General features: G+C 42.8%; 1 protein-coding gene across 6 annotated transcripts in view; it reads left to right on the top strand.

Annotated features, from left to right (window-relative positions):
• Positions 1-24,341, top strand: part of LOC111954823 (A-kinase anchor protein 9) — a 126,213-nt gene that overhangs the window by 53,591 nt on the left and 48,281 nt on the right. For all 6 annotated transcript variants that reach the window (XM_070436176.1, XM_023974735.1, XM_070436178.1 and 3 more), the window contains exons 16-18: positions 16,613-16,673; positions 17,741-18,073; positions 18,737-19,000. In XM_070436176.1, coding sequence (XP_070292277.1) covers positions 16,613-16,673; positions 17,741-18,073; positions 18,737-19,000 — 658 coding nt within the window. The remainder of the gene's footprint in view (positions 1-16,612; positions 16,674-17,740; positions 18,074-18,736; positions 19,001-24,341) is intronic.

Below are 24,341 nucleotides of genomic sequence, written 5' to 3'. Positions count from 1 at the left end.
CCTACTCATTCAAGGGTTTTTCTTTATTTTTACTATTTTGTACATTCTTCAAAGTAGTCACCCTTTGCCTTGATGACAGCTTTGCACACTTTTGGCATTCTCTCAACCAGCTTCATGAGTAATGTTTTTCCAACAGTCTTGAAGGAGTTCCCACATGCTGAGCGCTTGTTGGCTGCTTTTCCTTCACTCTGTGGTCCAACTCATCCCAAACCATCGGGTTTGGGATGAGGGCGGGTGATTATCGGGTGATTGTGGAGGCCAGGTCATCTGATACAGCACTCCATCACTCTCCTTCTTGGTCAAATACCCCTTACACAGCCTGGAGGTGTGTTGGGTTATTGTCCTGTTGAAAAACAAATGATAGTAACACTAAGCGCAAACCAGATGGGATGGCGTATCGCTGCAGAATGCTGTGGTAGCCATGCTGGTTAAGTGTGCCTTGAATTCTAAATATATCACTGACAGTGTCACCAGCAAAGCACCCCCACACCATCACAAATCACCCAGTGTCACCAGCAAAGCACCATCACACCACCTCCATCCGTTCACCTACTCTGCGTCTCACAAAGACACGGCGGTTGGAACCAAAAATCTCTTCTTCTTATTGGTGTCCTTTAGTAGTGGTTTCTTTGCAGCAATTCGACCATGAAGGCCTGATTCACGCAGTCTCCTCTGAACAGTTGATTTTGAGATGTGTCTGTTATTTGAACTCTGAAGCATTTATTTGGTCTGAAATTTCTGGAACTCTTAATGGACTTATCCTCTGCAGCACAGGTAACTCTGGGTCTTCCTTTCCTGTGGCGGTCCTCATGAGAGCCAGTTTCATCATAGCTCATCTCCCTCATCTGTCTGTCTGTGCATGCATAGAAAGAGTGCAGCAGCACTTATCAGATCACTGTGACCTGAAAGCACCAGGCAGTGAACTTCTACAGTTGCCATTCAGGCCCACTTGAATTGCCAAGGTATTAGCCGTCTCCTTAATCCTTTGAAAGTAGATTTCAGTCTTATTCTCACCCTGTCCTGGGTCCATTATTATTAGCATAGCTTTTATCTCCTGATATATTAATTATTATCAGTGTATATAGTAGGGATGTAACATATACTGTAAATTGATGTACAGTGCATTCGGAAAGTATTCAGACCCCTTGACTTTATCCACATTTTGTTACGTTACAGCCTTATTCTCAAATGTATTAAATTGTTTCCCCCCCATTCTATACACAATAACCCAAAATGACAAAGCAAAAATGGGTTTTTAGAAATGTTTGCAAATTTATATATAAAAAAAAATAAAAAATAAACTGAAATCTCATTTACATAAGTGTTCAGACCCTTTACTGAGTACTTTGTTGAAGCACTTTTAGCAGCGATTACAGCCTCGAGTCGTCTTGGGTATGACACTACAAGCTTGACACATCTGTATTTGGGGAGTTTCTCCCATTCTTCTCTGCAGATCCTCTCACTCTGTCAGGTTGGATGGGGAGCATCGCTACACAGCTATTTTCAGGTGTCTTCAGAGATGTTCGATCGGGTTAAAGTCCGGGTTCTGGCTGGGCCACTCAAGGACATTGAGAGACTTCACCTAAAGCCACTCCTGCATTGTCTTGGCTGTGTTATTATGGTCGTTGTCCTGTTGGAAGGTGAACCTTTGCCCCAGTCTGATGTCCTAAGCACCCTGGAGCAGGATTTCATGAAGGATCACTTTCTACTATGCTCCGTTCATCTTTCCCTCGATCCTCACTAGTCTCCCAGTCCCTGCCACTGAATAACATCCCCACAGCATGATGCTGCCACCACCATGCTTCACCGTAGGGATGGTGACAGGTTTCCTCCAGACGTGACACTTGGCATTCAGGCCAAGGAGTTCAATCTTGGTTTTCATTCATTCCTGAATTCAACCGCTTTAGCCGATATGTTGCAGTTCATTTATTGTTAAATGTAGCTCAGTTGGTAGAGCATAGCACTTGCAATGCCAGGGTCGTCCGTTCCCACGGGGGACCAGTATGAAGGGGGGAAAAAATTATGGAAATGTATGCACTCACTACTGTAAGTCGCATCTGCTAAAATACAGTGGTGGAAAAAGTACCCAATTGTCATGCTTGAGTAAAGGTATAGATACCTTTTTAATAGACTCAAGTAAAAGTGAGTCATCCAGTAAAATACCACTTGAGTAAAAGTATTTGTTTTAAAATATACTTAAGTATCAAAAGTGAAAGTAAAAGTATAAATCGTTTCAAATTCCATATATTAGGCAAACCAGACTGCACCATTTGCTTGTTTTTAAAATGTACGGTTGCCAGGGGCACACTCCAACACTCATACATTTATTTTTGTTTAGTGAGTTTGCCAGACCATAGGCAATAGGGATGACCATGTGTTCTCTTGATAAGTGCGTGAATTTCACAATTTTCCTGTCCTGCTAAGCATTCAAAATGTAATGAGTACTTTTGGTTGTCAAGGAAAATGTATGGAGTACAGATTCCCCAAAAAACTATGTTTAATTGATGTCTAGAGACAATACCTCTCTCATCGTCACTCAAAGTCTAGGTTTACCTCAACTGTATTCACAACCTACCATACCTTTGTCTGTACATTATGCATTGAATCTATTCTACCGCGCCCAGAAACCGGCTCCTTTTACTCTCTGTTCCGAACGTACTAGACGACCAGTTCTTATAGCCCTTAGCCGTACCCTTATCACACTCCTCCTCTGGTGATGTAGAGGTTAATCTAGGCCCTGCAGTGCCTTGCTCCACTCCCATTCCCCAGGCCCTCTCATTTGTTGACTTCTGTAACTGTAAAATCCTTGGTTTCATGCATGTTAACATTAGAAGCCTCTTCCCTAAGTTAGTTTTATTCACTGCTTTAGCACACTTCCAACCTGCATGTTCTAGCTGTGTCTGAATCCTGGCTTAGGAAGGCCACCAAAAACCCAGAAATTTCCATCCCTAACTATAACATTTTCCGACAAGATAAAACTGCCAAAGGGGGCGGAGTTGCAATCTACTGCAGAGAGAGCCTGCAGAGTTCTGTCATACTATCCAGGTCTGTGCCCAAACAATTTGAGCTTCTACTTTTAAAAATCCACCTTTCCAGGAACAAGTCTCTCACCGTTTCCGCTTGCTATAGACCACCTTCTGCCCCCAGCTGTGCACTGGACACCATATGTGAATTGATTGCCCCCCATCTATCTTCAGAACTCGTGCTGCTAGGTGACCTAAACTGGGACATGCTTAACACCCCGGCCATTCTACAATCTAAGCTTGATGCCCTCAATCTCACACAAATTATCAATGAACCTACCAGGTACAACCCCAAATCCGTAAACACTGGTACCCTCATAGATATCATCCTAACCAACCTGCCCTCCAAATACACCTCTGCTGTCTTCAATCAGGATCTCAGCGATCACTGCCTCATTGCTTGCGTCCGTAATGGGTCTGCGGTCGAACGACCACCCCTCATCACTGTCAAACGCTCCCTAAAACACTTCAGCGAGCAGGCCTTTCTAATCGACCTGGCCCGGGTATCCTGGAAGGATATTGACCTCATTCCATCAGTAGAGGATGCCTGGTTATTCTTTGAAAGTGCTCTCCTCACCATCTTAAATAAGCATGCCCCATTCAAAAAAAAATTGAACCAGGAACAGATATAGCCCCTGGTTCACTCCAGACCTGACTGCCCTTGACCAGCACAAAAACATCCGGTGGCGTACTGCATTAGCATCGAATAGCCCCCGCGATATGCAACTTTTCAGGGAAGTCAGGAACCAATATACACAGGCGGTTAGGAAAGCAAAGGCTAGCTTTATCCAACAGAAATGTGCATCCTGCAGCACAAGCTCCAAAAAATTCTGGGACACTGTAAAGTCCATGGAGAATAAGAGCACCTCCTCCCAGCTGCCCACTGCACTGAGCCTAGGAAACTCTGTCACCACCGATAAATCTACGATAATTGAGAATTTCAATAAGCATTTTTTTACGGCTGGCCATGCCTTCCACCTGGCCACCCCTACCCCGGTCAACAGCCATGCACCCCCCACAGCAACTTGCCCAAGCCTCCCCCATTTCTCCTTCACCCAAATCAGCTATCTGGATGTTCTGAAAGAGCTGCAAAATCTGGACCCCTACAAATTAGTAGGGCTAGACAATCTGAACGCTCTCTTTCTAAAATGATCAGCCAAAATTGTTGCAAATCCTATTACTAGCCTGTTCAACCTCGCTTTCGTATCGTCTGAGATCCCCAAAGATTGGAAAGCTGCCGCGGTCATCCCCCTCTTTAAAGGGGGAGACACTCTAGACCCAAACTGCTTCAAACCTTTATCTATCCTACCCTGCCTTTCTAAGGTTTTCGAAAGCCAAGTTAACAAACAGATCACCGACCATTTTGAATCCCACCGTACCTTCTACGCTTTGCAATCTGGTTTCCGAGCTGGTGATGGGTGCACCTCAGCCACACTCAAGGTCCTAAACGATATCATAACCGCCATCGATAAGAGACAATACTGTGCAGCTGTATTCATCGACATGGCCAAGGCTTTCGACTCTGTCAATCACCACATTCTTATCGGCAGGCTCAACAGCCTTGGTTTCTCAAATGACTGCCTCGCCTGGTTCACCAACTAGTTCTCAGACAGAGTTCAGTGTGTCAAATCGGAGTGCCTGTTGTCCGGACCTCTGGCAGTCTCTATGGGGGTGCCACAGGGTTCAATTCTCGGGCCGACTCTTTTATCTGTATACATCAATGATGTCGCTCTTGCTGCTGGTGATTCTCTGATCCACCTCTACGCAGACGACACCATTCTGTATTCTTCTGGCACTTCTTTGGACACTGTGTTAACTAACCCCCAGACGAGCATCAATGCCATACAACTCATCTTCCGTGGCCTCCAACTGCTCTTAAATGCAACTGAAACTAAATGCATGCTCTTCAACCGATCTTTGCCCGCATCAGCCTGTCCATCCAGCATCATTTTTCTGGACGGTTCTGACTTACAATATGTGGACAACTACCTAGGTGTCTGGTTAGACTGTAAACTCTCCTTCCAGACTCACATTAAGCATCTCCAATCCAAAATTAAATCTAGAATCAGCTTCCTATTTCTCAACAAAGCATCCTTCACTCATGCTGCCAAACATACCCTTGTAAAACTGACTATCCTACTGATCCTTGACTTCGGCGATGTCATTTACAAAATAGCCTCCAACACTCTACTCAGCAAATTGGATGTAGTCTATCACAGTGCCATCCGTTTTGTTACCAAAGCCCCATATACTACCCACCACTGCGACCTGTATGCTATCGATGGCTTGCCCTCGCTTCATATTCGTCTCCAAACCCACTGGCTCCAGGTCATCTATAAGTCTTTGCTAGGTAATGCCCCGCCTTATCTCAGCTCACTGGTCACCATTTCAGCACCCGCACGTAGCACGCGCTTCAGCAGGTATATTTCACTGGTCACCCCCAAAGCCAATTCCACCTTTGGTCGCCTTTCCTATCAGTTCTCTGCTGCCAATGACTGGAACGAATTGCAAAAATCACTGAAGCTGGAGACTCATATCTCCCTCACTAGCTTTAACCTCTAACGAGCCTCTACCCCGGGTCCGGGAGCACCCCCCATCCCCCCACACACTGATTAGCATAGCTAGCGCATAGCTTCACAAGTAGATAGTAGCATCAAATATCATTAAATCACAAGTCCAAGACACCAGATGAAAGATACAGATCTTGTGAATAAAGCCACCATTTCAGATTTTTAAAATGTTTTACAGGGAAGACAAATATGTAATCTATTAGCTAAACACGTTAGCAAAATACACCACTATTCTAACTCCATCAGTTTTTACTCCTTCAGGTGCTATCACCAATTCGGCTCAACTAAGATATTGATATCCACTAACCAAGAAAAAACCTCTTCAGATGACAGTCTGATAACATATTCATGGTATAGGATAGTTTTTGTTAGAAAAAAGTGCATATTTCAGGTAGAAATCACAGTTTACAATTGCACCGACCATCGCAAATCGACTAGAATTACTAGATAGAGCAACGTGTATGACCAATTTACTCATCATAAAACATTTCATAAAAATAGACAAAGCATAGCAATGGAAAGACCCAGTTCTTGTGATTTCAGACCATATTTCAGATTTTCTAAGCGTTTTTCAGCGAAAACACAATAAATCGATAAGTTAGCATACCACATGTGCAAACGTTACCAGAGCATCGATCCAGCCAAAGAGCGCTATAACGTAATCACCGCCAAAATATATTAATTTTTTCACTAACCTTCTCAGAATTCTTCCGATGACACTCTGTAACATCATTTTACAATATACATATACAGTTTGTTCGAAAAGGTGCAATTTAGCCATACAAAACCGTGGTTACACAATAAAAATACTAGGAAATCAAGCCTCAATATGTCTGACGTCATCTATCAGAGTGATCTAGTTTAATTGAAAGCTAATCATATACTTGACTAAAAAATACAGGGTTGACAGCAATCGAAAGACAAATTAGTTCTTAATGCAACCGCTGATTTACATTTTTAAAATTATCCTTACTTTTCAATACAGGGTTGGCCAAGATGAAGCTATACCAAACAAAATGGCGAAATATGCGTTTAAAATATTTCGACAGAAACACGATTTATCATATTAAATATTGCTTACTTTGAGCTGTTCTTCCATCAGATTCTTGGGCAAAGTATCCTTTCTATTGATAAACGGCTTTTGGTCGATAGATGTCCTCTGTCCTTCGAAATGTCCACCCCAACGACCGACACCCCAAAACGTGTCCAAAGTTTCAGAGTGCACAACAAATAAATTCCTCAAAATCGCACTAAACGGATATAAATTGCTTATAAACGGTTCAAATTAACTACATTATGATGTTTTAACAACTATAACGACTGAAAACATGACCGGAGAAATATTGCTGGTTAGACAACGATTTGGAACGAGGCAAGTCCGATGGCCTTCACGCTTCAGGCGCACGACGAGAAAGGACGTCTCTATACATTTTGGGCTTTTATAATGGCTGTGAATGTCCCATCGATTCCATTGAAAACGTGATGACGTACAGACACCCAGAGGAAGACGTAGGCAGTGTCGGTTTCTTCATAGCATCACTGTCGCCTTAAAAACAGACCCCAGATCAGAGGTAAAAATTTTCTGAAATCTGAACCCTGTCATGAAAAGTGCTGTAGAAATTGTTCTGTACCACTCAGAGACAAAATTCCAACTTCTATAGAAACTAAAGGTGTTTTCTATCCAATAATAACAATAATATGGATATTGTACGATCAAGAATTTAGCACGAGGCAGTTTAATTTGGAGACACAAATATGCTAATGCGGAACAGCACCCCCTATAGTTCCAGAAAGTTAAGCACCAGCTGTCAGTGCAGCTCACAGATCACTGCACCTATACATCGGCCATCTGTAATAGCCCATCCAACTACCTCATCCCATACTGTTATTCTTTGCACCCCAGTATCTCTACTTGCACATTCTTCTTCTGCACATCTATCACTCCAGTGTTTAATTGCTTAATTGTAATTATTTTGCCACTATGGCCTATTTATTGCCTTATCTCCTTGTCTTACCTCATTTGCACACACTGTATATAGACTTTATCTCTATTGTGTTATTGACTATGTTTGTATATTCCATATGTAACTCTGTGTTGTTGTTTGTGTCGCACTGCTTTGCTTTTTCTTGGCCAGGTCGCAGTTGTAAATGAGAACTTGTTCTTAACTAGCCTACCTGGTTAAATAAAGGTGAAATAAAAAAAACTTAAGTAGTACTTTAAAGTATTTTTACTTAAGTACTTTACACCACTGCTAAAATGTAAAAAAAAAAAAAAAAAAAAAAAAAATGTATTATCCGCTTTGCACGCATCATCCAAACAGGGCTGAAGGGCAAATGCGATCTAATGCCGAAGTTTCGGTGACATCTGCCAATGTGCAAACACTCTCCCACGGGCGGCAGGTAGACTAGTGGTTAGAGAGTTGGACTAGTAATCGAAAGGTTGCAAGATCGAATCCCTGAGCTGACTTAACTCGAAATGACACAACGACAAGGGTCCAGTTTAACAAAGTTTACTATACTATATGAACACACTACAAGTAGCCATTACACTCAAGGCCAGGTCCATCAACGACAAGACTTCCTGCGCATGCGCACTCTTGACTGAGTGATAGCCCCGTAATAACAGAAATATAGGGATACTTAAAACATGAACTTAACAATCTCCCCCTTTTCTTTAAAGACAAAAAAAACATCAACAACATAATTAAATGTCCAAGTATTATTCAAGATCCCCATTACAAATGGGTTGTGTGACAGTTTTTATTTGTATTACTCAAGCTGCCACTTTCCATTACTGAGAGCCTGTAGGAGCGAGAGCCTGTAGGAGCACAAGACCGGATGTTCCCTTTTTAGTCAGACAGTCAGCAAGCTATTCCTTTGTGGTCGACCACAGAATCCGCTGGATTCTCTGTGCTTGAATAAGTTCCTTGATGCTGCTAATCTCAAAGTCTTTTCTCTGTGACAGACTTGGTTGACTTCACAGCATCAACTAATGAGTAGTTGTCAGTGACACAAACTACAGGTAGGAAGTGCCGTTTTGTCCCACCAGTGATAACCTAGCGAAGCATCACTGAAGACAACTAGTTTCAAAGAGTCATCTTTTCCAACATGCTGAAACTTTAAAGTCACTTGTTGTGATTTCAGTTTACGAACAACTTTGTTTGCCTCATGAATGGTTTGTACAGTGGCGTGTTTTGTGTTAGATGCCAAGTTGCAACCATCAAACCAGGTCTACTCTGTCTCGCAGCCCATAAAATTTGTCCCATCTTTGACCTCAATTGACCAGCTTCAATTCCACATAGAGGGGAATTCCTTTGTACGGCTCTTGAAATATCCATGTGGATGGGTTGAAGATTCTTGATATAGCTCTCCTGTTGCATCAGTATTTTTCCATCAACTGTAATAAACTCTATGCCAACATAACAAAAATGATCATGCTCCTCACGGCCAACCTAGAAAACAGCTTTGAGGTGTGGAATCACAGTTGAAGCAAAGGTCTGTGAGCCACCCCAGATAAAGTCATCAACATGACAGGCAAGTACTCCAGTCACATTGCAGTCTTGATCAAGCCAATAGAAGACTGCAGGATCCACTTGTGACATTTTTCCACCTGTATTCAGCATTGTTGCCTTGACTTTGTTGTACCAGTAGAGTGATCCATCTGCCAGTCCATACACACACTTTTTTAGTTTCCACAGTGTTCCTTCACTTTTAGCTTCGGGCTGAGGTCGGATGTGAATGTCCCTTGACAGCTCTGTTCCCTGCAAAAATCCAGATTTGATGTCTATGGAATTAAGTTAACATTTTTTCTGGCAGATCACTGACATCAGCAATCTGAGTGACTCTGAGGCGCATGTCGGTGAGTCTTTTGGGAGTTCTTTAGCAGCCAGCGCCTCAAAACCTCTAGCTACTAGACGTGCTTTGGGCACTATTCCAGTTAAGGATTCTTTAAGGGTACACACCCACCTTGTTGAGACGCACTTTTGGCCAATGTCTTTGACTTCCTCAAACACGCCATTTTTCCTCCAATTACTGAGCTCATCTAGCTTAGCTGAGTCAAATGACACGTCCTTTGTTTCAAGTACATCATCATTTTGAATGTCATTCTGTTTTTCTCGATTTTCCATTGGTTCAATTCTGATATTATCTACAAGTGACAGGTCAGCTGACCCTGTTGTACCAGAAAGTGTAGCTGGTTCAGAGTACTGCAAGTTGTACCAGTTCTGGTGTTTTGCTTTTCCTGCTCMTRCAATGACGGTTGCTGTATGTGGAATACCACTTTCTCTGTCCATGTATTTAACAGTTTGTCCAGTTTTCAGATTGGAACAACCATGTTCTCTTAACACATGTGGCTGTTGAATGTTTTCCTCATTTGAACCCTCAACAGTATTACCTGTGGCATGGTTGAAGGTCTCTGCTCCATTTCCTGTGTCAGTTTCAGTGTCCATATCATTGGATGCGACATCTGGTAGGTTTGTGTCTGTTACTGTGTCCTTTTTGTCATTTTCATTAGGWGACTGATTCTCAGCAACAGCCCCTCTATCTTGTTGATCATTTACTTTCCGCAATCTTGAGTGATGCACCCTGACAATSATGCCTCCGTGCCTCACAAATATCACCACACCATCTTGACCAATGACTACTCCCGGTCCTTTCCACTCTTGACAGTCAACTCGTTTGTAGTACACTTTGTTTCCAGTTTCGTATTTCTTATCATCATTATTCCCTGAACTGCTGAGTAACTTCTGAAGTCTGTCAACTGTATCATGTCCAAACTGTTTGTAAAGCTTTAACAATACTTTGTGTTTTTCTTTAGTGCTCATGTTCTCTGTGACTGTCAGAATCTCCATGTGCTCTGTGTCAGTCAGAATCTCATTTTTGCATGGACTCTTGTGTGATGTCTTTGTCTAAATGTTTACACAATAGTGGCCTGAGGTAGTAAGTTCAAGAGTCACTGGTGTTTAAACATCACTGCCTGTGTCATTTTTTATGTCTAGTACAGCCCCTGCCTTCTTGAGGAAGCTTTGCTTAATAGTAAGGGGATATCTTGTAGGGACCACCTCTGTTTCAATGTGACACTTAGTCTGACCAATTTTTCTGGTATCTTAACTCTCTTGGTAGAATGGACAATTCTCCCTCTCCAAATTTGAAAGCTCTGTTGCTTTGGTGTGTCAATCATATTTTGTACTTTCTTTCATATTTAGTTCACTGACATAGCTATCAAGCCATTTTGCACCACACACTGTCCGTGTACATGCAGTATCAATCCACAGCAGATCCTAAGGATTCAACTACAAAAATCTCAGTATCAGAAGCAGATTCATTTGAAAACAGTGTAATGTTACACTGCTCTATCTCTGTGTTTACATTTTCATCTGTTAGTTTAACTTGTTCATTTTTATGAGGACAGTCTTTAACCCAATGGTAAGTGCTTTGACAAATAGCACATTTCGATCTCCTTCCATATTTGTCCAGTGGATTTGTGCCGGGAAATGGCGCCCTCTTCTGGTTGTCTTGAGAACGTGACTTGTTGGCGCCTTTTCTGTGCTGCTCGGTGTAATATGCTGCGTCACTCACTTGCATTCCATCTGTTATTGGCGCGACAGACGTCTTTTCACCAAATATTATTTTTTAGTGCCGACTCCATAGATGCAAAAGTCAGCACAGTACAAGCAGTCAAAGCCAAACTGTTTCTCCCTACTATCTAGACGGGCAGTATCTAATAACTTGAACGCTAACACTGCATCTGGGAGAACCATGTCGTACTTGCGCATCCTATTGTACCTCTGTTCGAAAAATCAATGATGTAGTCCGTCATTGCAACCGAAATATCTCTCGTAACACTGTCAAAGTTTGAATATGCCTCTTAGGCACGGTCTTTCTCTTCTTTAAGAAATACAGAATCCAGTGCTGTGATCAAAGTTCCCATACCGTCATCCTTGTTCAAATCCTCAACGGATATTTCCAGTGCTGTATCTCTCGCTCTTCCCTCGAGCGATAATACCACCGCAAGTGCTTGCTTTTTTCGCGTCCAGATTAGTAACGCGTGTCCAGATTCCCAGTTCATTTTTCCAACTTTCGTACGACCTCTTCTCGTCGAAGCGAGGTGGCACATTGTAGTTAGAAACCATCCTCTGCTACAATGGTTAACTCGAAATGACACAACGACAAGGTTCCAGTTAACAAAGTTTACTATACTATATGAACACACTACAAGTAGCCATTACACTCAAGGCCAGGTCCATCAACGACAAGACTTCCTGCGCATGCGCACTTGACTGAGTGATAGCCCCGTAATAACAGAAATATAGGGATACTTAAAACATGAACTTAACACTGACAAGGTAAAAATCAGTTGTTCGGCCTCTGAACAAGGCAGTTAACCCACTGTTTCTAGGCAGTCATTGAAAATAAGAATTTGTTCTTAACTGACTTGCCTAGTTAAATAAAGGTAAAATAAAAAATGTAAAATTAACACTACATCTTCCCGATGTATCATGTGTACATCAGGTAGACGTCGGCAAGATGTATGTGTGCTATAGGGGGGGTGATGACTTGCATGAATGATTGATATATATTGAAGTAGGCCTTTAGGTCAATATGTAAGTTAAGTTAAGACTGCTACAGTAAACAGGACTCTAAGTCCGTTTGCTCCATGTCATTTTTAACAAAATAAAAAATTGGGGGGGGTGGGGGGGATTTTGCCCCCTTTATCTCTACAATTTCATTCTTGTCTCATTGCTGCAACTGCCCAACGGGCTCGGGAGGTGAAGGTCGAGTCATGCGTCCTCCGAAACATGACCCGCCAAACCGTGCTTCTTAACACCCGCCAGCTTACACCAGAAGCCAGCCGCACCAATGTGTCGGAGGAAACACTGTTCAACTGACTACCGAGGTCCAACTGACGGCCGGTTCACATTTTTGTTGTTGATCATGTTACATTCTTTCTACCTTCTGAAAAGACCTCTCTTTTATGACAACTGATGCGTCCTCTCCTTCGGTGTTGAACTGCATGTAACTGTGTTGACAGTCATTTATCTACAAGTCATTTTGCATGCCGAACAACGCCAGGCAATACCAGTATCCTGACCAACGAGATCTGACACATCTGCGCTCAACATTCAAATGTTTGTAAAATGGCTTGCGCAATATTAGGTCACTGTAATTTGATAGGTATTTTTATCAAATGCTCTGTTTAAAATATGTTTTGCGGAAATAAAGGTAAGCTACCGGAGAGAGAACTCATCTGGCTATACCTGCTGGACGGGGCTTACAATATACTTATATTTTGATCGTTCAGGTTCACCATCAGCAGTAGGTTTGGTAGTTTTGCTTTAAACAATCAGTGTACAAAACATTAGGAACTCATTCCTAATATTGAGTTGTACTGTTTTGCTCTCAGAACAGTTAATTCGTCGGGCATGGACTCTACAAGGTGTAAGAAGTGTTCCACAGGAATGCTGACCATGTTGACTCCAATGTTTCCCACAGTTAAGTTGGCTGGATGTCCTTTGGGTGGTGGAACATTCATGATACACACAGAAACTGTTGAGCGTGAAATCAGCGTTGCAGTTCTTGACACACTCAAACTGGTGCACCTGGGACCTACTATCATACGCCATTCAGTGGCATTAAAGTCTTTGTCTTGCCCATTCACCTTATTAATGTCACACATACACAATCCATGTCTCAATTGTCTCAAGGCTTAAAAATCCTTCTTTAAATGCTGTCCTCCCTGTCATCTACAATGATTGAAGTGGACTTAACAAGTGACATCAATAAGGGATCATGGCTTTCACCTGGTCAGTCTGTCCTGGAAATAGCATACACTCAGTGTATATGGTCATTTTTAGATATACAGGGTAAAGGTGATGATTTCATAACAAGGACTGCAATCACTTTTGCGAGGCTCACTGCATGGCCTAAGCAAGAGGAGAAGAGAAGATCACTCCGTAAAAACTTACAAACTGTCAAAACTATTTAATTTTGATATGGAGGGTGAAATCCAGAGTTGTGCTATGTCATAGTTAATTTGTAAAATATAAATATTGATACGTTACTAGCTCAAACAGTTAATCTACAAAAATGACAAGTTGAAATCTCTTGGATGTAAGGTCCCCATTTTAGTGGAACTGCGTGGATCTGGTACTGGTTCTAACTGTCATTTTTGCTTCTGAATCGATCTGGTTCCCACGGACCAGAGTATATTTTCTGAGCCTGTGTGACATATGATGTGAAATCTGAAACCACTACTATTTAATTTGCTCTTCCGACTGTCCATCAACTCCTGGATGAACCCTACGTCACAGCCACTAACAAAGCATATGCCTGCAATTGTTACATTGTAGTGCAGCAGGAGAGGGTGGTTTCATCAGGGTAGTACATTCAGAGATCGATTTATTGCCATTAATCTAAAATAATTCATAGAATTTAAACAAACCCTTTCTGTTTGTCGTAAACGGACAAGTTTATTTATGAGATAAAAGGAGAGTTCCTAACAAGCTAGAGCTCTGTGAGACATTCACAGCGATGGGGGCAGACGTTTTGATCAAGAGACCTTTAGAAAATATACACATTTTCTCTAACACTAAACATACATATGTATTTTACAGTTATAAAGATGAAATCTTAGTCATTTTATAATTCGATTATGCTATATTTAGAAAGCATGCAAGTCATTTCAAGCCTTTTCATACATTTCTGTTGAATTGGAAATGCATCATAAAATATTTTGTATTTGTACTGTGTACTTGAGCTTGTCTCAAGTGACTACACCGTAGCAATGTATAACTATTTTTACTAGAAAGGTGAGATTTGAACATTTCTTTGAGTATGCAGTATGATAAATAAATACTTTTGGTGACTACGTAGATTACAATTTCTATTACATTTATTTAATCAGTGGCTGATGGGGATGTCAGAACCGAAGTGGGGGGACAAATACATTCCCCCACAGTACATACACCATAGACATACATAATTTACACACCACAGACGCACGCTCAGCCGGATCCAGCTCATGAGTTCCATCAGCAGCAAATTTAATTTTAGAATGGAAATGAATGTGTTTATGCAACAAATGTTAGTGCATTGAATTGCATCGAACTGAATCGCATCGATTCGTTCTCTAATCAAACCGACTTGCACCGAATCGTATTGGAGCCTGTGTATGTAGACACGTATTGTCTTCAAAGGGAAATTTATCAATATTTATATTTTCCAAGTTAGCTATGACATAGCCAATGAATATATAGCACAACTTTGGATCAAATGATTTTGACATTTTTATGTAGTGATCTTCTCTACTATATAACTCCCTACTATATTCCCTATATAATGTTGGCTAAATTGAAAATTAAGATCCATTAAGATCCATCCTGTCGCAATTTAATCGCATTGAATCAATTTTATTAACCCCTAGAGGGTATGATAAAACCAATAGTTACGCTTCCAGACAGTGGCAAATTTAATTTCTTAGAGTTAACCTTTTATCCTTATGTAAAACATTGGAAGAGTCTAGTGAAGCAATGATACCTTATCTGCCAGCAGCACAGCCCAGCTTATGAAATATTTACGGTGGTGGTTAAAAGCATTACACTAGAGTCATGTTAGTCACTAACCCACTAACCCAAAAAAGTAGGGTTTCTCCTGCCCAACAGATCTAGGCAAGGAGCATAAACATCCATCTCCCCATTTGGCCCTCCTCAAGGTGTTTTCATATCAATAGAAAATTTAAGGGATAATTCTCCCAAATTTGAAAATGACATTTGTTATTTACCCTGTAAGTAGTCTGGACAAATAGATTGCTCTCAGTCTCCATGCTTTGGGCATGCAAGTTGACGCATGCTAATTTGTGATATTTTGACTTCCACTGGTTTTTAGTTGAGTACAGTATTGCTTACCATCTACCCTAGAGTCCTTTCTCACTATGATCACCCTTAGGGGTGTTAGCAGAAAGCAGATGTTTCTGGTTTTCGGGGATACAGTATTTTCAACCTAACTTCCGTTTCTCCTGAAAAACGGAAGTGGGGACTTCGCTCCCAGCGTCTTTCTACACCTGCTGTTAGGTTACACTATGATAAACCATATTCTAATACAGGGATGGGCAACTTTGATGGGGGTGGTGGCCACCAAAAATATAAACTCATAATGAGGGGGAGCAGTTGCTTTCTGGTCTGCGTACCAACATGCACAACCAAATTTAGAAATTGCACCTTGTGTATTCTACTATTGTAATTTGCAACAGTAAGTTGAGACCCCAACTGATTTGCTACCCTAAACAATTATTGATCCAAGGGCCTTCAAAAGGGAGGGGGGGGGGGGMGTCGCCTGCGGGGGGTGTCGCCTGCGGGCCGCCAGTTGCCCAACCAGTTTCTAATCTAATGGGTATAATTAAATGATACTACTGCCCCCTGCTGTTAAGTTATATTAATACTTGGAGCCTTTTGGCATCGAAGCCTGAAGGCTTATTTAGGGCAGAGTAAGGTTACCGAACATTCAGATTAGCATTTATTTTTTACATTATACATTTCTATCTGAATAACCCTCATATTACTACTAATCGTGTGTCAGTTTTATACATTACATTCCTATCTGCAAAGTTTAAAACATTGCAGCCCACTGAACATGCCCCATGATGACGTTGATTGATAGAATGGTGCCAGTTAGCCAAAGGAGAATTTGGTGTAGAGCAGTTCCCTGTACAATTCACACACTGGATTGTTGGAAATGAACTGAACTTAGATCAGACCATGAATTCCATCCTTTTAAAAAATCAGATGTTGAAAGATAATACTAGTAGATTCACTAGTAGGCTATTCACTATAGCGGATGTTTGTTTACCCTTCACTGTCTTTGGTCTTTATATTGAATTCTGCTGTAGCAAACTTTCTTTGACCACATTGAAGTTGTTATCGGTACCTATCGGTACTGCATTTCATAAGTGAAGGTGTCTTTTTTTTTATGTCCTTGCTTTTAAGACTACTAATTTCTTACATTTTGAACTGACTTGTCTTTCAGCCTGTCCAGTGCTGCCCAGCTTGGCTTTCGGACAGAGGAAGAGGATGCAGAGGAACTAAAGGTTTGCTCACTTCATCTCACTATCCAAATCTTCCCCATCACACACCACCTCCCCTCGATCTGAGCCCAAATGCTGATTTGAATTAAGACACTCCATTAGCCGTCACTGCGAGCAAAGGATGAGGGAGGAGAGATGGATGGAGGGGGATGGGGGAGAATGCAGCCTTTGGCTAAAACCTGCCCCAGATCCCTGGGTGGTTGGCTGCAGTGAGAGGCCACATTCAAATGGATTTTTATCTGAGGGGAAGTTTCGGAGTCGAGGTGCCAGTTATGTAAATGGTTAGCGTAGCGTGGATGCTAGCGTTGGCAATATAGTACTCCAGTCTACGGCTGCATGATTCTATCTGCGTGAGTGACCCGGTTCATTTCAGTCAAACCTCCCGCTCACTATCACTGCACCACCCGCTCGTTCTCTCCCTCTACATCCCTTGCACTCCAGTCTAGCAGCGTGAGACGCTGTCTCGCACATCTGAGACGAAAGCATGAGAAGAGAGCAGCTCAGAGGGAGAAAGAAAATACAGAAAGAAAGGGTGAGAAATGGAGAGATGTCCGGTGAGGGACGGAAAGATGGGGAACACAAGTAGGTGGAGGGAAAGGACAAGAGAAAAAGAAGGGGAGGGAGATTGATGGAGCAACGAGAGCAACCAACACCAGGCGCCATTATAGCACAATAACGAGTCACTGTGTGAAAGACAGAAACAGAGAAGAAGGAAATACTTACTATTGTAGCTGGACATACTGGTGCTCTATCCGAACTGAAACTCAGCTCTATAGGATGTCTGACATCTATTTATCAGTGTGTGTCAATCAGCCTTGGAGGCATAGGAAGTAGAATTGGTGCATTTAACTCTATCTGGTGGCTGAGGCGTAAGGGGAAAGTGAGGGGGCACACTCTGAAAAGCCTCTGGATCTTTCCATCTATTTTCTCATCTGGCTTTTGCTCAATCCCTGTTTTTCTCTCCTATTTTTCTTTCCATACACGTTTCTCTTCGGCGCATTGATTTTTGTCTATCTGTGTCCATCCTTTTCCCGTCCTTTTCCCTGTCCATTCCTCCCCCTCATCTCTAGCTGGTGGAGGAGGAGGCGTTGTTGGTGGGCCTGGGTGCGGAGCTACGCGGGCCGGCAACATCAATGAGCCTGACGGCGCAGCTGCAGGCGCTGAGGAGAGCGCTCTACCACAAGTACCTCCAGGAGGTGGCCGCGCTGAAGGAGCAACACTGTGCCGAGCTCACCAGACTCAGAGATGAGAGGGAGCAGGAAAAGAGAGAGAAGGGGAGGGAGGAGGTGTGGTCACAGGTGAAGCAGGATCCAGAGGGCATCAACGGGGGTGTCCGCTCTATCGAAGGGCCCAGCGCGGAGGAGAGGAGACACCAGGAGAGGGTGGAGGAAGAGATAGCTAAGGTAAGAAGTTGATTGCCAAACAGGAAATATTGAACGGGGACAATTATTAAACCCCGCAAAAAAATAGTTATTGAAGGCTACAGACAAACTTAACTGTTGCTTTCATGTACTAACAACAGCTCAATCATACAGTGTCTGGCTAAATATGTGTAGGTATGCAATTCAGATTTTCTACATAGTTTAAGTCGATTTCATGATGACAAATATTTTTGTTTTCTGAACAAGGTCCTACTGTACTTTGAAGAGTATAACATTTTTCTTCTTGTAGAATGACTTAAACGACTAACAAGCATGAAAACAAATCTTGGAGAATTTTTTAGAGTGCAGACATTTGGCTGTTATTTTAATGAGCAGCCTTTGTATGTTTAAAGCACTAACTGTATCCTAGGGCACAGTGAATCCTGTGAACATCTAAAAATAACACACACACAGTAGTCATAAGTACTTATGTACCAAGCATACCGTTTAAGCTGCACAACATTCTTTGTTAGGAATATGCTCTTTTAGCATTTATTTGTGGTTAGCAGTGCTTTAAGTACTATCTAGATTGAATTGTCTTTCAAATTTAGTTGAAAATCTACTTTATATTTAACCTTTTTCTTTCACTTAATTTTTTTTTATTTAAACCATTCCACTATGATGCCTCATACGCATCTCTCCTAGGTCATAGTTCAGATGTCGGTGGAGTTTGCCCAGCAGAGCGAATTGGCCCGAATCTCTAAGAGCGCCCGCGAGACAACCTCGGCCATGCAGACCCAATCTGAGGAGGAAGAGGAGCAGCAGACCACCAGGAGCTCACTCGCCAAGGGGATCTCTCCGGAGGCGGTGGAGGACAAAGAGATGCTGGAGAGAGAGCTGGAAGGGAGGACTGCGGAGCTCCGTAGGATTGAAGCGCAGCTTTGGCACGGAGGTCCTGGATCTGAGCAGGTTAGCAATGGGGCTTTCCAGATAGCGCTTTCATGAGTGAGTTTGATTTCCACAGCAGAATGTCTTGGATGGAGGCAGTTGATACCAGACTTTGCTTAGTATTTGGGGTTACGACATCTAGGTTGGCATTAGGTGTAAGGTTGCACTGGCTTAGTACTTCAAGTCAAATTTTATTTGTCACATGCGCCAAATACAACAGGTAGACCTTACCGTGAAATGCTTACTTATACAAGCCCTTAACCAACAATGCAGATCAAGAAAGAGTTTAGAAAATATTTAACAAATAAACTAAACTCAAAAATAATTAAAAGTAGCACAATAAAATAACGAGGCTATATACAGGTGGTACCAGTACGAAGACAATGTGTGGGGGTACAGGTTAGTCGAGGTAATTTGTACATGTAGGTAGGGGTAAAGTGACTATGCATAGATAATAAACAGCAGCAGTGCATGACCAGAACATGTGTCCCACAGTCGCTGGACTCTGGTGGCATCTCATACACTTGGGGTCAACATTTGGGTCTATTTTTGCCAATCTGTCATTTGAGTAATGGAGACGGTGCAAAACCTTAAACTGAATAAGCCCATGCCTTATGCAAAATTATGTGTGGATACGCTCAACACTTTGTTGCCATATATCATTGGGTAGCTTGCCACCTATGTCTTGCTCCCATACAGATTTTGTATTTGCAAAGGAAGGCGGATTAATGTTCTGTATTATGTCATTTAATCTGGAGATTGGGCCCTTCAGATAAGGGTTAAAATCTAAGCACCGCTCGACTGGACACCTTAGTAGGCTCGAGTGGAAATGAAGGGAATATTTGGGGGGCAAAGCTGCGAGTTTGCAGGTATCTAAAAAGTGGGTATTGGGAATGTTATGGTCAAGCCTCAGAGTATCGAATGAGATGAATGTGTTATCAACAAATAGGTCACAAAAAACACCAGACCGTTCCTATGCCAGAACTGGAATGCCGTGTCAATCTGTTGGGAAGAGATGATTAGATGTTAATGGAGAGATGCCGCTTGCTTGTTTAAGGCTAAAGTGACTTTGGAATTGGAACCAGATTTTAAGGGAGTTCTTAACAATGGGGTTCAAAACATGGGTGCCAAGGTTCATGGGCATTGGGGAGCACAGGCGCGAGACCGGAGACTGTAACTCCATGATAGCCCAAGTTGGGCCATCCTTGTTTTCAAATGTAGAAACCCAATAAACACATTTAGATATGTTTGCTGACCAGTAGTAGTGTAAAAAATTGGTATCCTATTAAGGCATGGAAAGAGAGTGGCTAGCATTAGGTAGCGACTTGGCTAATTATTACCGCGCCACCTAGCACCGTGGCTGTATAGCCGCAGCAAGTTGGTAAAAGCTAATTGTGCCATGTACTATATTGTCCTTGTGAGAACATGTCACCCTATACATACCATCTTTGTTCATAAGGTTAAGTTACTGGATGAATAATTGTCATTATTTGGGGCAGCAGTGTGGAGGCACGTTGCTAATCAAGATATGAATACACTAGTTGGTCCTTGTACTTGGTCGTGTTAGTGCAGGTTCACAGTATGAGCCCAAAATGGCTAGTTAGTATTTTGTCGCATGTCCTCCTGTGGATGTAGGTGCGAGACAATGTATTCTTTGTCCTTGGTTGGGTCTAAGAATGTCTACTGCTCACGGGAGGGAGTAGTGATCTTCAGTACAGCTGGTAAAGAATGCCGAACTTGGTGTCTAGACCTCGTTAAAGGCTTACCTCTTCTTCATGACTGTCGGCATGTAGTCCGGGTAAATGCTAATATTCTGGCCGTCGTGGGTGATGGGAGCCGCTCGCGCTGCCTTACGGAAGAAGACATCCTCCTTCTCCTAAAGGTAGTGGAATTGAACTACTATGGGTCTGGGCGGCTCCCCATTCTTCGGTGCGGACTATATGCATCTGTGCGCACGGTTAAGGGTGGGGGCGTAATCAACGCCTCGAATTTCCTGTAGCAGTTTAGCTATGGACAGGGTAGGCCGCATCCCGCCAACGGTCTAGAGTCCCTCAAGCTGAAAATGTGACCGTTCCCCCGGCGCTGTCTGTACTCGAGGTCCTCAACCTTGGAAGGGAGTTTGACGACATCTGTTGATAGCCGGTTGACTTGCTCTTCCAGTGTCACCACTTTGTCGGAGTAAACATTTAAACCATCTTCCAGGCTATTCAGACGGGTGTCATGTCTCGCCAAGTCTTCGTTAACGGAGTCAATCTTTATGTTGACCTCAGTGGCAATAATAGCTATTTGTGCGGATAGGTCTGTGGATAATAACTCCACCTTAGCCAGCACAGTCTGTTGAGATGTAATGATAGCCGCCATTACCATGGCTAGGTCGGCAAAATCAGAGTCCGTGTCAGGTGAGCCCGAGGCTTCAGCAGAGGCCTGCTCCTTTGTGGCCCGTAGCCGTTGTTGTCTCAAGTTTTTACGATTAAAAGGCAAAACATTTCAGGAAAAAAAGACCGATTAGTGAATTGGGTTCGATTCCAAATTAAAAGTGACAAAATTAACACGGTGTTGGTCAAGTATTAATAGTAAATTGTTGGCCCTGGATCGGAGCACCAAGAAAACGCATCTTCACATGTTGCTGCTCACCAGCGCCCCCCGTCATCAGCAAACTTAATGATGGTATTGGAGTCGTGTTTTGCCACGCAGTCGTGGGTGAACAGGGAGTACAGAAGGGGACTAAGCACACATCCCTGAGGGTCCCCAGTGTTGATGATCAGCGTGGCAGACGTGTTGTTGCCTACCCATACCACCTGGGGACGGCCCGTCAGGAAGTCCAGGATCCAGTTGCAGAGGGAAGTGTTTAGTCCCATGGTCCTTAGCTTTGTGAGGACTTTGTGGGCACTATGGTGTTGAACGCTGAGCTGTAGTCAATGAACAGCATTCTCACAGGTGTTCCTTTTGTCCAGGTGGGAAAGGGCAATGTGGAGTGCGATTTGATATTGCGTCATCTGTGGATCTGTTGGGGCGGTATGCGAATTGGAGTGGGTCTAGGGTATCCGGGATGATGCTGTTGTGAGCCATGACCAGCCTTTCAAAGCACTTCATGGCTACCAACATGAGTGCTATGGGGCGGTAATCATTTAGGCAGGTTACCTTCTCTTCCTTGGGCACAGGGACTATGGTGGTCTGCTTGAAACATGTTGGTATTATAGACTCGAGACAGGGAGAGGTTGAAAATGTTAGTGAAGACACTTGCCAGTTGTCCCGCGCGTGCTTTGAGTACACGTCCTGGTAATCCGTCTGGCCCCGCGGCTTTGTGAATGTTGACCTGTTTAAAGGCCTTGCTCACATCGGCTACCGAGAGCGTTATCACACAGTCGTCTGGAACAACTGGTGGTCTCATGCATGCTTTAGTGTTGCTTGCGTCGAAGCGAGTATAAAAGGCATTTAGCTCGTCTGGTAGGCTCACGTCACTGGGCAGCTCTCGGCTGGGTTTCCCTTTATAGTCCGTAATAGTTTTCAAACCCTGCCACATCCGACGAGCGTCAGAGCCGGTGTAGTAGGATTAAATCTTAATCCTGTGTTCACGCTTTGCCTGTTTGATGGTTCGTCTGAAGGCGTAGCGAGATTTATTTTAAGCGTCCGGATTAGTGTCCCGCTCCTTGAAAGCAGCAGCTCTAGCCTTGAGCTTCTGGTTGGGATATGTACGTACGGTCACTGTGGGGACGTCGTCGATGAAGCCGATGACTGAGGTGGTATATTCCTCAATGCCATTGGATGAATCCCGGAACATATTCCAGTCTGTGCTAGCAAAACAGTCCTGTATCGTAGCATCCACGTCATCTGACCACTTCCGTATTGAGGGAGTCACTGGTACTTTGAATAGGTCTTAAGCTCTACAAAACATGCAATCTAAAAGACCAAATGCAACCACCCTCAGTAGAAGCTGAATGTAGTTATGTGTTAATTGAGGAGTTTGACAACGATTTTCATCCACCTGCCAAGTATTGTCTCTTCTAACCCATTGCTCTCCATATTGAGAAGCACTTAGTGGGTTAAATCACTTGATCACCTGAGGGATATTATTATACCTCACATGGTGTGGTTTGCTTTGTACAAACCCTCCAGGGACGTTTTCAAGGACAACAATGTTCTTACTCTAGTTGTTCTCCTTCTAGCCCTTTCTATCAATGTTATTTTTTTGCCTAAGCCATAGCCTTTTACATCATGTCCAAAGTGTTTCTAGTCAAAGAGGATGTGCTGTCTAACCAAAGACGCTTCACTCAGCCGCCATATTGGCTACACCCACAGGGTGTTTAGTTTCAGTAGGAAGACCATAGCCTGTTTGCTAGCAATGGCACCTAAAGTAAATGATAGACATCAACTAACGCCACGCCAAAAAAGTACATGCCATAGTAACTTTTCGTTTTGATTTTTGGCATTGCTAAAGGGTCTAGCAAGCCTCAATGTAACAATGCTTGCCTACTTTCTCTGTTAGAATTTTTCCATGTCATAAGTGATGTGTGGGAGGGAATTGAAGCACCATCGTGGTATGATGTGAGTACCTGAGTACTTGAGCTGTCATTCAAGCCCTGTGTTTTACATCCTTGAGATATTGATTCAGAACCAAATATTCATGTATTTTGAAAGGTGATTGTGGGAAGTCCTGACCACACTCATGGTGTGCAACACACACACAAACAGACCCCCTTGCTACGGCTGGCTTTTCTCAAAACATTTATTGCATGATTAGTCATTACCTGCATGATGACATTGGATGCCGGGTTCGATGTTCGTGATGTGACGAGAGTCCTCCTCACACCCACTCAAGACTAATCCTGTAATGTTGAGGACAACTTGGCAAAGAAGTTATTTAACTGCAATTTACCTGATTGTGTTTTTTGGTTTGTTCATAGCTGGAGTTTGATAGCATTCGGGCAACTTTCTCCCTTTGAGTGTGTGTGAGCATTTTTTTGTGCATTGAAGAGATTGCATGTATAAATAAGTTCACCACTTACTTGACAAACTGATACTAGGGGTGAGCTATGCTACCAGCTAATGTTTAAGCCACTACATCACAAATGTTCTAACGTTTTGATTCAAAGAAAATATGAAGCGGCGAACACCGATTCTAAGTTGTTGTGAATGTTATCATTTTGATCATAGAATAAATTATAGCTACTTGCTTATTGATTGCAGATGGGTTATTCCTCCGATGGAGAGAACGAGAGAAAACAAAGTGGAAAGAAGGAAAGGGCAAAATTGCAAATGAAAAGCAGAGGCTCACAGAAAGAAAAAATCATATTTTTATTTTACAGTTCAGTTGCACCTCTACTACTTTCCACCTCAGCCTGTAAAGACATCAGAGTTGTTC

Source organism: Salvelinus sp. IW2-2015, linkage group LG30 (genome assembly GCF_002910315.2).
Source record: "Salvelinus sp. IW2-2015 linkage group LG30, ASM291031v2, whole genome shotgun sequence".
In the NCBI taxonomy this organism is placed as follows: domain Eukaryota; kingdom Metazoa; phylum Chordata; class Actinopteri; order Salmoniformes; family Salmonidae; genus Salvelinus; species Salvelinus sp. IW2-2015.
Note: the sequence above shows the minus strand (reverse complement) of the source record. Positions and strands in the feature narration are given on the sequence as shown.